The 16645-nt window shown below is 40.4% G+C and overlaps 1 protein-coding gene across 4 annotated transcripts in view; it reads left to right on the top strand.

Moving 5' to 3' along the window:
• The window catches only part of DNAJB6 (DnaJ heat shock protein family (Hsp40) member B6), a 64513-nt gene that overhangs the window by 24799 nt on the left and 23069 nt on the right, over window positions 1-16645 (top strand). For all 4 annotated transcript variants that reach the window (XM_065830054.2, XM_071805316.1, XM_071805318.1 and 1 more), the window contains exons 6-8: window positions 1046-1177; window positions 2053-2194; window positions 4273-4343. In XM_065830054.2, coding sequence (XP_065686126.1) covers window positions 1046-1177; window positions 2053-2194; window positions 4273-4343 — 345 coding nt within the window. The remainder of the gene's footprint in view (window positions 1-1045; window positions 1178-2052; window positions 2195-4272; window positions 4344-16645) is intronic.

Below are 16645 nucleotides of genomic sequence, written 5' to 3'. Positions count from 1 at the left end.
CCCTCTTTTTAAACCTTTTTTAAAAAGAGACTGTTGTTTTCTGATGAGGATGGAACAGCAGCTGTTGGAATGACATAACAGTTGTACTTGAATTTGAAATAGTGTTTCATCCATGACCCCTTTCTGTTTTTCTCTGATCTTCCTTCTGCTTGGTAGGGACCCAATGCCCCTTTGGGACAGTGTGTAAAACTCCATACTTTGCTGCCTAAATGTGCATCAGAATACATGTTTGAAGTACTTAATGTGGCAAGTGCTAAAATAAACACTTTGAACACTTTGAGAGTATGAGTCAACAATCCCTGGCTGCTGTTTTTGTATTTCAATAATTGATATAACCTATTCAGAAGTTACTTTTCAGAGACCTCGTCACGGTGATCCACAGTAAATTTTTAATAGAAATAAGCTAGGAAGTTTAGGTACCTGTGTGTGATATTACAAGATTGAGTAAAATTATTTCGAAGAGCTTTATTAATTTAGTTTGTCTGTAGTGTTACTCTTTATTCCACACCTTGGAAAAACTTAGTCTGATGCCAGGGAGTTCTGTAGAACAGCTGATGGATTTGCCTTATGATGACTTGGTGCGTAAAGATCATGATTATGCATCTGAAGAGTGTTAAATCTGTCAAATGTCAACTGACTGCTCAGAGTTGACTTCCAATTAATTTTTTTATCATACCTCGAGTGTATTAGGCTGTATGAGCATGTGATGGAAATAATACTATTTCTGTAGCTCTTGTCGCTTCTATTATACTGAAAAACATGAGAGTATTTGCATTAGGTTTACCAGTTTTTGATACTAAGTAGCTAAAATAAGGAAAGCAGCTGCTTTTTTTAATTATTTTTTAAGCTTGAAAGGGAAACAGAAATTTGTCCAGAGTATCATAGGAATTGGCTTTTTAGTGGACTATTCAGCTCAGTAGCAATATTTCAATATAAATCTTATCTGTAACAAGAAATTTCTTTTATTAAATGAAGAATCGTTAATGATTAAGTACAGAATCACTCAGTAATACTCACCTGTTAAATGTTGTCTTCTGTTTTGTAGAAGACCCTTTTGAGGACTTCTTTGGTGGCAGACGGGGTCCAAGGGGGAGCAGAAACAGAGGTGGTGGATCATTTTTCTCTGCCTTTAGTGGATTCCCTGCTTTTGGAAGTGGTTTTTCTTCATTTGACACAGGTAAATATCCCAATATTTAACAAGGAATGCCATTTTGGCTCACAGAGGATCTGAATATAATAAACTGATAAATACTTTTGTTTTAAAAAGTTGCCTTCTTCATTCAGGAAATTTAAAGGCCATTTTCTTAGAAATTAAGGTGCTTGCTGCAAGGTCTGAATGCAAATAAAACCATAGTTATCAATATTTGGTCTACCTGGAAGCTCATGAAAAGTAGAAAGACCTCTAAGAGGCAGAACTTTGTGTTCTTAATTTTGGTGCTACTGTTTCTTTATAGCTTTAGAATTTTCTTCTATTTGCCTTTAGGTGCTGGGAGTGATGGTTTCTATTTAAGGTCCTGGAAAAATGTGTGCCTAAAACCCATAGGACTACTTAGTATCAGTTCTGGAGTCATCAGTTTGAACACTGACGTCTGTATCTTAGAGGTTGCTGAGAGCTGCTGGCAGTTGGCGTCCTTTTGGGTGTTAATACACAACGTGTTCAGTCCGCTAACTCAGTGCTTACCAACATCCACGTTAAAGCAAAAAAATCAGCCTCATTGAAGTTAGTAGCTTTACTATGAATGGCAAGAATAACAGTTGTGTTCAGCAGACAGACCTGAATGGCTTTTCTTGAGCAGAAGTAGTAACCAGCAGTTTTTGGATTATGCTGTCCATTTGGAATCTGAACAATGGGTCCATATGGGAGGAATTGGTGGGGCTGGAGTAATGTTTTTATTGTCAAACTGGTGTTTAATGCTGTCAGTCACTGATGCTGTGTGGATGCAGCTATCTAAGGGCATCCTGAAGCTGGGATGTAGTCTGAGAGACTGATAAATTTGGATCCCACAGTCATTGGAAAATATATTTTTAGTCAAATATCTCTTTCCCCGATAGGTTTTACTTCGTTTGGTTCACTGGGACACGGAGGCCTTACTTCGTTCTCCTCTACGTCATTTGGTGGCAGTGGGATGGGCAACTTCAAATCAGTATCAACCTCAACTAAAATAGTTAACGGCAGAAAAATTACTACAAAGAGGTAAGTGATATATTTGTATGAAACTATATGTAGAGACATATATAGCTATAAATACATGCATGTAAATATACAATATATATGCACATATACATACATGTATCACTATATTTATTTTTACTTTTGTTGTAGTGATCTTGATATTACTTGGATTTCTCTGAATGCTTAAAAAATAATTAGAAGTTTTATTGAGTCCTGTGGCTCTTCCTGACATTGCAGACTTCACATTAAGCTATAGCATGTGCAAATGGGGAAGATGATGTTTTTGTCTAAACTCTTGATAGTCAAGGAAGGTTCAGACATGCAAGACATGGTTTCAGAACTGCTCTGATCAAAAAGTGCAGGTTGCAGCTTGTTTGCTGGTTGAAAGGGCCCTGGCAATGGAGCCCTTCCAGGCCTTCAGAACCTCCTGTGTGGTGACACATCTTTTATTATGGTCCCTGACTACTGTCTGCTGAGTCAGCTTGAGCTTCTGGAGGAGAAAAGTGCGCTTGATTTCTGCTCATCATGTAGTTTTTGACATGATAACACATGAAACAATTTCCCTTAACATCTGCTCTAGTTTGTTTTCCTGGGCAGTGTTAAGATTTTGTGTAAAAAGCCATTTTCTTTTATATTTTAAGTGAGTGACTGAAATCTGCCTTGGAGAAAACTTCTCCTGTTTGTTGGAATGTGAATTTTCCAGTATTTACACAGACTGCCCTCTGTTTCATGCTTGTGATGGGAAAATCACTGCATTTGGGAAACCCAGATGTTAGTTTGCCATAGAGTAACTTACATGGGACATTATGATCAGTAAGTTATAGGAGAACTGAACAAGTCATTAAATGTGATTTCACTACTTGATAAAAAGTTACAGAAAAGCAAGGGAGAACCAATTTTTCTTGTCTGGTAACTTCTGTCCTGTACTTTGAAGTGCAAAATTCTTGCGTGTCCTCTTGTATTAGAGAGATCCTGTCTTCTTGGCCACTTAAATGTAGCCTTTGCCATCACATGCTGGCATGGTCAAGATATTTTTGTGTGAGTGTATTCCAGAAAAATCTGAATACTGCCCACTTTTGAGGGAATTGTACTGGGTAAGAGAGACAAGTGTTTATGCAAGGCACCATGTTTGTTTTAGTATTAAAAACCAGGCTAAATCAGGCATGCTGCTGTCATATCTTTTAGAATCATATTTAGAGCAAGGAGAAGCAAGAAATGTGGTTAGCCACATGTAGGAAGATGGATTTTCTATCTCTGAGAAGTCCTGTTGCTTTGTATAATGTCTGTCGCTAAGCCTAAGGAAGATTCATCTCCCAGCATACCCAGTGAAAATCTTCCTTGACTAATATTTTGCTTCAGGCAAGAAACCATTCCCTCTTATTTTAATTTGGGTGTATTCTCTTCAATAAGCCTGATCTCCAGAAAAATTTGTGTTCCTCTGTGTGGTTTCCTCATTTGAATCATGAGGGGAAAACTTAGGCATAAATTTTAAGTGGTCTAAAAAGAAAGGACAACGAAACCCCAAACCAACAAACAAAAAAACCTCAAACCAGACACACAGAGCTCTTTGATAATCTCGCTTTCCAGCCAGGGCTACTTAAATTGTGCAGCGTACATGCTGGTCATAAGCTTGTTACACATTAGGTCTTCAAATTAATTGGTCTCATCAAATTAAAATGGATTAAAGAGTGTGCCTTATATCATGCAAAATTGTGATGTGATCTAGAATGTTATGTATTTAACAAATGGGTAGGTACTAAATGCAGCATCAAGATTATACAGTTGAGCTGTCAAAAGACATTTAGTTCTAGATAATAGTGGGTAGTGTCAGTACAACTGTGACAGTGTACGAGGTGGCAGCTGTAACTGTGAACTCTACAAAGTGAAGGATCCAAACTTCCAGAAAGCGATTTTCCTGCTATAAATAAGTGGGGAATGCAGATGGTTACTGGTTACAGCTTCTGCTCTGTTAGATACAAAAGCTTGGCAAGTACAGTTGCGTGAAGCAGGCAGCGCTCTGCTATAGTTCCTTATCTAAAAACCTATTTCCAAACTGCTGGCAGTGCTTTAAAATGAGTAACTGTGGTTTTGTCCTACAGGATTGTTGAGAATGGACAAGAGAGAGTAGAAGTTGAAGAAGATGGCCAGTTAAGGTCGCTAACAATAAATGGTAAGGAGCAGCTGCTACGCTTGGATAACAAGTAATTCAACGCACGCATTTAACAGAAATTTTAAGCTATAACAGCCACCATTTGAGGATTGACAGGAACATTTTTTGAAGATTTCAAACGAACTCAACTTTCTGTATATCCGTACTTAAGTAGAATAAATAGCTCACCGAAGCTCGTACTTGTCATAGACTTTTGAGTTTATTGTTGGGACCACATCAATTGGACCATTTTTGTCCTTAAAATTGTTGTAAATTTCTGTATGCACTTTTCTTTTTATTATATATGATCAAGGTGAACCATGATCCTTGAGTAGTGCTAGGGCGAGATGTACACTAACACTAGCATGAATCTTGCTTTTCCAATTTGTTTGAAATGTGAGCCAATTAGTAGTTTAAGTCTGCTGTGAAGTTAACATTTCCAGGATAACCTTTTTAATAATTTCAACTTTTTTTTTTTTAACTGTTTAGTAGTGAACGATGTTAATACATTTCTGGTAATGCATTTCTGGTTTAAATAAATTAAGGATGTTTTCTAGTTGTGCATGAATGCAGACAACTTAGTAAGTTTTGACAAATGTTTCAATGTGTAATGTAAGCAAAAGGTACACAAAAGTGAAGCCAGTGAGCTGAGTCTTTTGTCATTTGCTAAAATAAGACAATTCAAAATGAATAAATGCTGATGTTTGTGGTGCATTCTTTCATGAATGGCATTTGTAACCTTCTTGTGTCTGTGTGTGATTTGGGTAACTTGGGAAAACAGTGCTCTTTTTTGTTTGTTTCCCTACCACCTATTTTCTTCAATCTTAAGGATGAGGGCCTTTTTTCTTTGCAGATGTTTTCTTCAGTGTGACTGAAAACATGATATTTAATTTCTTTTCTAAACCTGTATTTGAAGCACTTATTTTTAAGCTGCATTCAGAGGCCGACTCTCTAACTCCATCTTTACCCTAGAACATGCATTTAAAAAAAAAGGTTTTGAAAGTTCCTGAGATTGCTTCAAAAAATAGTCTCTAATGAATGTAAATATAGGAAAACATTTAATAATTAAAAAAGGCTTTCTGAACAATAAGATTTTTTTTTGCTTATATTAGAAACCAGCATAATAGCTTTGGAGAAAACGTGTACAGAATTATTAGGTTTAAAACATCTCATTCTAATTTTAGTCATCAACCCAAAATTGAAGCACAGTTTAATGCCTTTTTTAAAATTAATAAAGTGAAGCGAGGTGTTAATTTTGTAGCTAAGACCAGATTTTTGAAGTTTAATGAAAGATGACTTGATTTCTGTATGTCATAGCAAAAGCATTCAGATGAGTATTGGCGTATGGTCACACCTGCCAGGCTCTGGGCATTTCCATGCATCAATCCTGGATGTGCAGTTTTTATCTCTGCACCAACTTTGAACATCTGGCCTTCACCAAATCCTGCAGGGTGGCTTAGTGTTAGAAAAAAAGGCATGGTGTTTTCAAATGATCACTTCATGCCTTCTTGCTGAACACCAACTGCTTTGTACTAACAGATATGTTGATTAATAAATACATCAAAAAGATTTGCTCTTGTTTATCATGCAGGAAAACCAAGTCAACCCAAAGCAACAATCTAACTGCTCCAATAGAATTCATATTTGCAGTAAAGTTAATATGTCTTAATTTGTCCCTCTACCATTAATGCTGATTTCATAGAACCAAGCAAAGTAACCGGTAGAAGAAATAAATGTGTGCTTTGGTTTTGGGACTACAGAAGTAATGTACTTTTTCAAGTTCTTTGCAGAGTTCTTGTTACTTCAGTGTTGTGTTTTTGGTGTAGAAGCACAAACTCAGTTTAGAACTAAACAGTGTTTTCTTGTCAATGCTGTTTTTTACTTTCTCATGTATGTTCCTTCTTGATCCAGATAACTAAACAGACAATTTATTTCGAAATCTGGCTTTGTTGTGATGTCTTGAGTTATTAAAAATGTTAATTTATATTTATAGGACGCAGTGTGCTCCTTTAAGTTATGTAAACTGTAAAAAGTGCTTCACAATTGGTTAACCAACTCAAATAAAATTAGGACAATCTGCAGTTGAGTTTGAATTCCTTCCTGTGGATACCCATAGGGTTTATGCTAAGCTGCCATACTACCTTCTATTTTAATCCCAGGTAATCTTCTTTAACATTGAAATTACCTAGCTCTGGTTAACAACGAAGTTATGATAGCGTAGCTGCTACTGGCAAATCTGTACCCACATGCTTGTCTTAGATCTTCCTACCCTTCTCATAATATTACAAACTGTTCACTCCAGGCTTCTACAGTGAAATCCTTTAACGCTGTAAATTTGCTGCAGGTCAGTATTTTGGGGAGTCTGTCTTCTGCTTTCAGATCCCTGAAGCTGGTTATTGGCAGAGCTGGACAAAATGCAGCATTAATGGCAGCGCTGCGCATTCGTGGTAGAAACTGGCAAAACACAAAAGCAGCCCAGAAGAAATAAGGTGAAGGTGGAATTCAGCAGGAAGGTTTTCTAGAGCATTAAACAGATCCCCGCACACCAGCGTTTGAACAGGCTGATGGTTGAACTGGGTGGATACATGGACTTGGTCCAAGTGTACAACTGGACTGGCAGTTCCAGTTCCAGACGTAAAAAATTGTCATCTTCTTACTCTTGACCTAAGCCTGATAGTGTCCACCTGTTTCAATATGTAGAACACAGGGCTGTTTAGTTGGGTTTTTATTAAAGAACAACATATCCAACTTTTTTTAAAATGTAACTTCTCGCACCCAACTTAAAACAAAATGCATCCTCATTCTATGTTTACTGCGGATCCAATTTAAATTCTTCCTGTTGTGTTGTACATTCAGAATTTTCACTTACTCATGCTGCTGAGTTTCTTTTCTCTTGAAAATCTACTTGCTAGGTTGTCCTGAAAAATTTTACGTTGTTCCTTACTAATATGTAATTTGCATGGCTGTACAAAACCTGTGCACAAGACAGAATGGATCATCAAGGGCAGCAAATTTCCTTAAACTTCAATTTTGGCCAAAACAGCATAAAAAACCTTAATAACAAAAAAAGGTACTTAATTCTAGCAAATGCTAGGCATCAAACATGCAGTGGAATGAGGTGGCTTTCAAAATCAGGTGCTGTTTAATTAAAAATAGTTTCTTTATACATGAGGGATTAATGTTTAGTGACACCATCCCCTTTAAATTAAGCTTCCTCCCACGGTTTGGAAAAACTAAGATGGAGTTTTTGAACCTGCTGAGTCACTTACTCTTCTGTGCTTGCTTCAAAGTTCTTTGGTCCAAGACAAGAACTTTGTGATGCTTTTCCTTGGTGCAACCGCTCTTGGTCTCTTGTGCATGGCAGTAATTCCAGTGCAATTCACCGTAACACGAGTTTCTCTTCAGATCGCATGGCACTTGCCCCTTGCACTTGACTGTGCTGAAGAGGTTTGGGATTTTTGCTTACAGTTCTTCGTGCTTTAAAATGGCTGCAGCTATTTCTTGGTTCTTATAATACCTTCTCTGGTGGCAATGACAGGTGTTGTTTTGTGGTGTAAGTGATAAAGCTGCTCTGCAGAGCAAGTGTTTGTATAGCATTTGTAAGATATAGACTGTATCAATTTGTGATTAATTGATGGACTGAGTCTTAGAATGCTGAAAACAAGGCTTAAACAAGCTTAAACAAGCCCAAGGGTTTTATCTTTCTCTGTCAGTGTCTGTGTTGGGCTGTCCTGTTGTCCTCCTGTGATGTGTTAGCGTTAGGTGTGAGTGGAGGTTTGTCTTTTGTATTTAGCTGTGCTTCTGTGTTTCAGACCATCTCTGAGATGCACCAGTGATAAAGAAAGTTACATTTTGTTATTTTTGGAAATGGCAGTTCTGTTCCTGAATCTGCTTTGGTTCTGTGTGAGAAGTGAGCTTGTTTCCTGCGGTGCCTTTGTACGATCTGTGAGCGGAATGGGATTGTGTTCACCTCTGAGATTGTTGCTTTGCAAAATGAATGCTACAGCTGTATGATGCTAATGGGCAGAGAACTCTTCAAAAGGACTCCGTGCAGTGCTTTAACTTGGTTTTAGAATACTCATTAACCTCTTTGTGCAAGCATTTCTTAGTACTTTCGGAAAACTTGTCTCTTTGGTTGTGGTTTTTGGGTACTTGGTATTTAGGCTTACGTTTAATTCATGGTGTTCTCACAAGGTAGTTGCAATACAGACATCTGTTAATCTGCCAGCCAGCAGTTATCCGGACTTTGAAATTTTTGTAATGTAAGAAAAGGAAACTTGTTTATACTGTCTGCTCCCTCTGGTCTTTTTTGCTTTGGGACTCATTTGTCATCACAGGCTTGCTTTGGTTGTACTCAACGTAGACAGTTTGGGTTTTCTTGTTGTTATTGCTTGTCTTCAAGAGGTTGTCTTAAGTAAAAGGTATTTTATCTTTGAGCTGAAATGGTCCTTATGTTGCAATAGTGTTGGAATGAAGCATGTTTACTTTGTTCGTGTAAGAACTTATACCTTTTGAATTTATAATTTTAGTGGGTTTACTGTTTGATCTGCTTTGGTTTTGGAAGAAACACCTCGACTAGAGTTGGCTGTTTAGTGAAGTGCAGTAGTGAGAAGGTAGAGCAGAAGATGATTGGTTTATGCTCTGCTACATAGGTCAGACATTCACAAAACCATAAGCCCTGCTCTTGAAATGCTGTTGTTGAATTTAAAAGGGAAAATAAATGCTGTGACCATCTGAGATGTAACCCTGAACTTGTGCAGCTGCCTGCTCATTCAGACTCTTTGAAACTTCTCTGAAAACTATGTTCGGGCAGACTTAGTGCTTGGTTAGGCGTTAGAGTGCTTAAAACAGCTAGTAGAAAGTGAATTGGAAGCCCACATGAATACTATATCCCCCGTCATGCTTACCATGTCTAAAATCCACACCGTAGTTTGGTTATGATAGTACCTGAATCTGAAAGCTGTGAAGTCATGAGGTGAGGTAGGTTGCTCTGCTGGCCTAAATACTGATTATCTTCTAAATAAAGGAAGCTGGAGTCTGCCTGAGAACACGTTGGCTTGGAAATGTGATGGTGGGGATTAAAATATATTTAATTCAGAAGAGAAGTAAGTTTTATTAAAAGGGTGATGTTAAGTAGAATTGTCTCTTTAATTCTTTGGCTTTTTAAGTAATGCCGGCTTTTGGAGCATGGTGGGTTCACTTAAAAATCATTAAAAATAGATGATTTTTTTTTAGCTTGACTTAAAATTGACAAGAAAATAGATTTTTAGAGGCTTATGGTAATAATTCTTAAAACTTTGCTCTGTAACTTCTCCTTTATATTGAATCATAAATGAGAGCTCTCTCAGCTATTCCTTTCAATGCAACCAGCTTCAAATGAACTTCACAAAAATAGAAGAAAACCCCTGTAGCTGCCAGTTTACCAGTGGTCAAAATAAAGCTGAATCCTTTCATACAATTAAATGTTAATTCTGAGAGAGAATATGTATTAAAACCTAGTTTGTAAAGACCACAGTAAGGATGCTAGTCCTTTATGCAATATAACAAATGACACAGTATGTTGACAAGGCTTCAGTTCCTCCTCTTATTGACTGCTAAAAATCAAATGTGAAATCTGCTGCATTGTTTCCTATTTGTAAATTTGTTTGAATGAGCTACTAATATGGGACGGGAATCCAGCCTGGGTGACTGGTGGTGGAATTCAGATTTTGGAACACATGTTTCTGATGAAGAAGAGAGAATTATTTTGACCATGTCTGTAACAGAATTGTTTGAAGCTGTTAGCAAAACAGCTAAAGACAGGAAGCAGCAGATCTAGACCAACAGTATTGTATCTTGGTTGCAGTCATGAGCTTGATGGAAATGTGGTTGAAGAGGGGAATTTACCTGGAAAAAAAAACCCACAAACAACAGACATAACCCTACAAAGGCTTTGACACATCTGGTAGAGAAGCTGGGTAGACCCAGCAGCCTTTCGGTTTCTCTCCAGAAATAAATGCCATGTGTGTCTAACTGATATATAGAGTAAGATTAACTCATTTATCACACATTTGCATAACTGTCACCATAGCCACCTCTGCACACTGTTTTCTAGGCATGGAGTTGGAGGCTGCCCTTTAACTGTGAGCAGCACAGAACCCAGTACGGAAACTAAGTCTGAATTGGGCATCCTGGTGCGATATTTGTCTTAACAACAGGGTGCTGCATCTCGTTTTGTGAAAGGGCATATTCTGTAGTATCGGTCTCTGTCATTCTTCTCCCAAAGGGAGCTAGACTATGCATGTTTTTAAATTGTTTTGGACTTCTGTATGATGGTATTTCTGGAGGAAAATGGAGAAAAATCACGTGGCCAAGGCTCAGCCTTTCCTTCAGTTTTCCTTAGCTGGAGGTACAGACCTAGGCATTTTGTCTTCAAAAGGCTTTGGCCAGGCTTTCTGTAATGATTTTGCCTCTCATCAAAAGGCATTTTGGTTTAATTGGATGTGCACTGTTAAGCAGTCACTCACATACCTCCTGGAATTAGTGTGCTAATCTTGACATACACGTTTCTTACTACTGGGTGCTTAATGGGAAATACAGTCAGGTCCTTCTCACCAGGTGTACTGCACTTCACTAACGAGAGTGCATTTTTCAGCTCTTTTGTACAAACTGAGCTGAATGTTTGGGAGAGCACTGGAGGGCCAGAAGTTCACTTGAAACTGTTTTGGATGCACCCGGTATTGCCTGCAAGCGCGAATAATGTTCACGAGCCACCTGCCCTCAGCCTTTGACTGAGCTTCTCAGTGGGTGTGAAGTAGATTTTTCTCTTGGGGAGATTGACCTTCTGAGTTAGGACAACCACCAAAGCATTTCTTTCATTAAATACCGCTAGTGCTACGTCTTTCTTTTCTAGGCTTGCAAGTTTTAACCCCAAGAAGAAAGGCAAATCTTAATATCTTTGATAGACACAATGAGTTTTGCAATGTAACTTGTAGGCCATGAAACCAGTAAGGGAGAAAGGAAAGACATGGACCCATTGGAGGGGGGTCAGAGGAGGCCACCAAGATGATCAGAAGCTGGAACAGCTCTGCTGGGAGAACAGGCTGAGAGAGTTGGGGTCTTCAGCCTGGAGAACAGAAGGCTCCAGGGAGACCTTATTGTGGCCTTTCAGTGCTTAAAAGGGGCCTGTAAGAAAGATGGGGACAGACTTTTTATTAGGGCCTGTAGCAGCAGGACGAGGGGTGGTGGTTTTAAACTAAAAGAGGGCAGAGTCAGACTAGATGGAAGGAAGAAATGTTTTACGGTGAGGCTGGTGAAACCCTGACCCAGGTTGCCCAGAGAGGTGGCAGATGCCCCATCCCTGGAGACATCCCAGGCAAGGCTGGACGGGACTTTGAGCAACCTGAGCTGGTGAAGATGTCCCTGCTCATGGCAGGGGTGGCACTGGGGGAGCTTAGAAGGTCCTTTCCAACCCAAACCATTCTATGATTCTCTGAAGTAGGAAACCAACACAACCTATTTTGCGCCGTTGACAGATTTCAAGGACGTTTTTTCTCATTTGACCTTTGCCTTTCTCATCAGGAAAACCTGATCACGAGGTATCACAGTGAATGCAGAAACCATGGGCGTTTGCATTTGTCTCCTCTTCCTCCTGCCTGTTTTCTGCTGCGGAGACTGGTTTTCCCGCCAGCAAAGGCAAAGGAGCTGCTTCTGCCTCTCAAGGATTCTGTGCTGAATTCCAGTTTGATTCTAAAAAAAAGTGTACACCAGCAAGATAAAACTGTGCACATGAAAGGTCGCTTTGGTTGGCAGAAGGGTATAAACGTTTGTATAAGGCTAGCCAAACTCAAATGAGAAGGTAAACATACATTTTTAACACATGGATGATTAACTGTTGGAAGAACCTACCACGAGAAGTGGTTTCCCCAGGTTTTAGTGTCTTAAAAGAGTTGGCTTTCTGGAGATGATGTTTTAGTGAGGAGCGAGTGCTTGGGCTCTGCACAGAAGCAACAGAAACCCAGGAGCCTGGGACACGGATGAAGGTGCAACATGAGGCACAGCACTTTTTTGGGCCTTTCTTCACAGTCTGTGTCTTGGCTTCTTCCCTCCCTCCCTCTCATGATGTGTTAACATTAATGCGCATGACCTGTTCTTTTACCGTGATTTTGAGACTGGAACGCTTTTGCGATGAAGGAATTTGAGGGATGGTTGGGGCTGCTGCCTTGCCCGTCAGGAGGTGTTGGGGAAGCCGGGTAGGTGGGAAGAGAGGAGACAACGTGTCCATCTAGGGCACAGATATTGTTCCTTGATGACTGTTGCCATCCAGTCTGGGATGTGTAGGGGTCCAAGAGTGGAGAAGTGTGGGAGAAGACATTCTGGATGTGTTAAGGTAAGTAATTGCTTCATTTCAGTGGACAAATTGGGTGTTCAGTGATGAGGAGGAACCAGGGTGAGGGCTGTGATGAGTGTCCCAGGGAATTTGATTTGGAATTCATGTTACAGTGAGCCCTTGTACATCTCCTGTCTTTTCACCACCAACAGACTGTAGAGCTTGCGAGAGCCTCGCTTCAGCTCCCGAGATGAAGATTAGGACATTTCTTGTTAATGAATGTAACGTTATGACAAAGACTCCTTTAGCAGAATGAACTCTTCATTTTCTTAAGTGTGGGCAACATTTTAACTATGTAAAGTTTTTATTTTTAGAGTGCGTTAAATCTTACATGGATAGCAATATGTGTGTTTGGAATTTAGAGTGACTACAATGAGAAGAAGCTGGCTTTTTGTTAATTGGATGGTCTTTGGTAGTGCACTAAATGCCTAAGACTGCAATATGTCAGGAAGATATTTCCAAAGGGAACAACCGGAGAAGCATCTCCTACAGGGCTGATGCGCATGAAAAAACTGTCTGCGGGTGCTTATTTGGGTTTTGTGTGCACCTGGAACTGCATTTGTTAGGTTTATTTCTAAAATAAGCTTGAGGAAAGGCAAATTAATGGGAGTTATAACTCGGCAGCATTTGGGTCATATAACTATCAAACATAGTTCGGATCGACACCAAAATGTGAACTCTTGTATGGCAAAGTCCTGGTGTCTCTGGGTCTGTCCTGGGGAAGGTGTCCAGCTTGGGGAGTGCTGCAACTCCAGAACCAACTCTTAGTTCTTCTAAAGCCAAATTAATCATATTTTGAGATCTAAATATTCAACCCTTAAAATAGCTTTCGTGCAGTTGCCTTTCTGTACAAATAATAAAATCCACAATGCTTTCCCCTGACAGCAGAGTCCAGGAGCGCAGCGTCACCGGTATAGACACAGCTGTGGTGACAAGGAAACTCGTTAATGGCAGAGCAAACAAGTGTACGTGCTGTAGTACCCATTTTGTCCATATTTTCCAAGGAGCTTCAAAATCTTTGAGTTGCATATGCATGGAGCCTATTTGAGAGTCAGGAGATGCAATTCTCTTTGCTGTACAACTCGAGTCCCTGTTACATCACTGGAAGGGACATCCGTGTGTTCTTAGGCAAAACAGCAATTTCTCTAAAGAATCGGGTAGTAAACAACAAAGTAGATGATTATTTTTACCACTGCTGAATAAAAAGTATGCATAGCTTACTCTGCATATGCATATTTTTGAGGAGTTCTATGGATGCCAGCAACTACCATATGGTATATTACTGGCAGGCTGTTTAAATAATTTCCAAGCTATTTCTAATACATTGGAGATGGATGAAAAATCAGTCAATGTATGAGCCTGAAAGAATTGGGAGATAGTCCTGTTTGAAAGGTTAAAAGAAAATTGAGTAATTTCTCCTGTATTCTGCCCAGAGCAGTTTTGTAGCCACGAATAATTTCTTTATTAACAGACATAACTCTGCCTTGAAAAGTATCATACGACAGGAGGTAAATTTAGGTGCTTAACACTCCTTAAAACACGAAGCTCAGCTTGGGGAAATAAACCACTTTTCTGTGAAGACGGGGGTGCCTGAGCCTCCCTGCTGCTCTTGGTGAACAAAATCAAGCACAACAAGGTGAACTGATTCCTCTGACGTGGTTGCCGCTCTTCCCTCTCCTCCTGCGCTTGCTCGGAGATGCCGGGTGCGCTTTGCTCCTGTATTTGCAGAAGGAGGTGACGACATCCCCAGTAACCCTTTCTGTAGAATAAATCACAAAGCCGAGCATGTGCCCATGCTCTGTGCTCCATTGCAGGGAGGTGCTTGTTGCCCTTGATGGAATAATTTCCAGTAGCAAAAAACCTTTTCTTTATGGTTGAGGTGTGGATTTGGTCTTAACGCCTCCCAGCTTCCCCTGAAACAAAAAGCCAACCCTTTATTCACGTCACATTCGACTCACTGTTGTGTTTTCCGGGTGTGGTGGCAAAATTCCCCCAATTATCGGTGTCTCCGGTGTTGAGTATGGACCTGTAAGTGGCGCAGAGCCAAGGCAGCAGCTCAAGGTGCAGCTTTAATGCAGATTAGATGATATATTGCTGACAGAGGTCAAAGCCTCTCCAGTTCTTTTTGGTGACAGTTCTGGCTACTTGTCCCTTAAAATACAAGCCCTGCATATTTTCAGTTGAAATTATGATAGAGATGGACACTCTGAGGTCCTAACAGGACTGTCATCAGTGTCCAGTATATTAGTGTTACAGCCACATGGTTTTATTTATTGGTTTATCTTCTCAATAAATACTCAGTGCTTTGAAGGCTTCTGCAATGTTACTACCTTACCTCCTGTAATTTTGTCTCCAGTCCAGTACTCTGTCTTGATTAAGCAATTTTTTCTTTAAAAAACCAGTTGTTAATTCTTTTATTTGGCGTGTTTAAAAATTACTGTAAAAGGAGATTGTTTCTGCAGAGGTACCAGGCTGATGACGCCAAGTTGGGAGGGAGTGTCGACCTGCTGGAAGGCAGGAGGGCTCTGCAGAGGGATCTGGATAGACTGGGAAAACGGGCCAATTCCAATGAGATGAAGTGGAACAAGGCCAAGTGCCGGGTCCTGCGCTTGGGCCACAACAACCCCCTGCAGCTCCAGGCTGGGCACAGAGTGGCTGGAGAGCAGTCAGGCAGAAAGGGACCTGGGGGGACTAATGGACAGGAAGCTCAACATGAGCCAACAGGGTGCCCAGGTGGCCAAGAAGGCCAATGGGATCCCGTCCTGTATCAAAAATAGCATGGTCAGCAGGACAAGGAAAGTGATCCTTCCCCTGTACTCTGCATTGGTGAGGCCACACCTGGAGTATTGTGTTCAGTTCTGGGCCCCTCAGTTCAGGAAAGAGATTGAAGTGCTGGAGCGGGTCCAGAGAAGACCAACAAGACTGGGGAAGGGACTTGAACACAAGACGTATGGGGAGAGGCTGAGGGAGCTGGGGTTGTTTGGTCTGGAGAGGAGGAGGCTTAGAGGTGAGCTCAGCACTCTCTAGAACTACCTGAAGGGAAGTTCTAGCCAGGTGGGGATTGGTCTCTTCTCCCAGGCAGTCAGCAATAGGACAAGGGGCCATGGGCTTCAACTCTGCCAGGGGAAATTTAGGCTGGATATTAGAAAGAAATTCCTTATAGAGAGAGTGGTCAGGCACTGGAATGGCTGCCCAGGGAGGTGCTGGACTCACCGTCCATGGAGGTTTTTAAACTGAGATTGGACATGGCACTTAGTGCCATGATCTGGTAAATGGACTGGAGTTGGACCAAGGGTTGGACTTGATGATCTCTGAGGTCTTTTCCAACCCAGTCGATTCTGTGATTCTCTATCCAATACTGGGAGTTCAGGCAAGGTCAGAATTTTAATTGGAGAGTGATGAAATGTTCTGAAAAGTGCAAAGTCTGGGACTTTTTATGTCAGTTGCTGACTTGCATGACAACAAATAGGTGAACGTCAGTCTTATCTGGTGTGCATCTGTTCTAGATTTCCTTTCGATATCACAGTGCTGACTGCAGGACATTTTCAACCCTGCAAAAGGAGCAATAATGATCTTACAAGGAGAAAGGCTGTAGCATAAATGAAGTTTGACATCTTCAAACTTCATAAAACTCTCAACAAGTGTTTCTGAGCAGATTTTGAGTTTGCTGGTGTTGAAGAGGGAGGTGGATCCTGCACTTTGGGCTGCTCGTAGTACAAATATGGTTTTTGTAGTTGAACATTTTGAACCTCTGCAGTTTTGATGGAGTGTTTGTGAAATTTTTCAAACTTTCATACCATGGTAAAATGAGTCCACTGTCAGTCACATATTTGGAAAAGCTTTCATTGCCATTACAGAATTGGAGATGCAGGCATGTCCATACGCCGGCTGATTTTGAGCAGAAGCTTTTTACAGCCACTTGGAGGGGGGCTGGACTAGATGAGCTTTGAAGATC

The sequence above is a fragment of the Patagioenas fasciata genome, chromosome 2 (genome assembly GCF_037038585.1).
Source record: "Patagioenas fasciata isolate bPatFas1 chromosome 2, bPatFas1.hap1, whole genome shotgun sequence".
NCBI lineage: Eukaryota > Metazoa > Chordata > Aves > Columbiformes > Columbidae > Patagioenas > Patagioenas fasciata.
The sequence above is the reverse complement of the archived record's forward strand: the minus strand, read 5'-3'. Positions and strand labels throughout refer to the sequence as shown.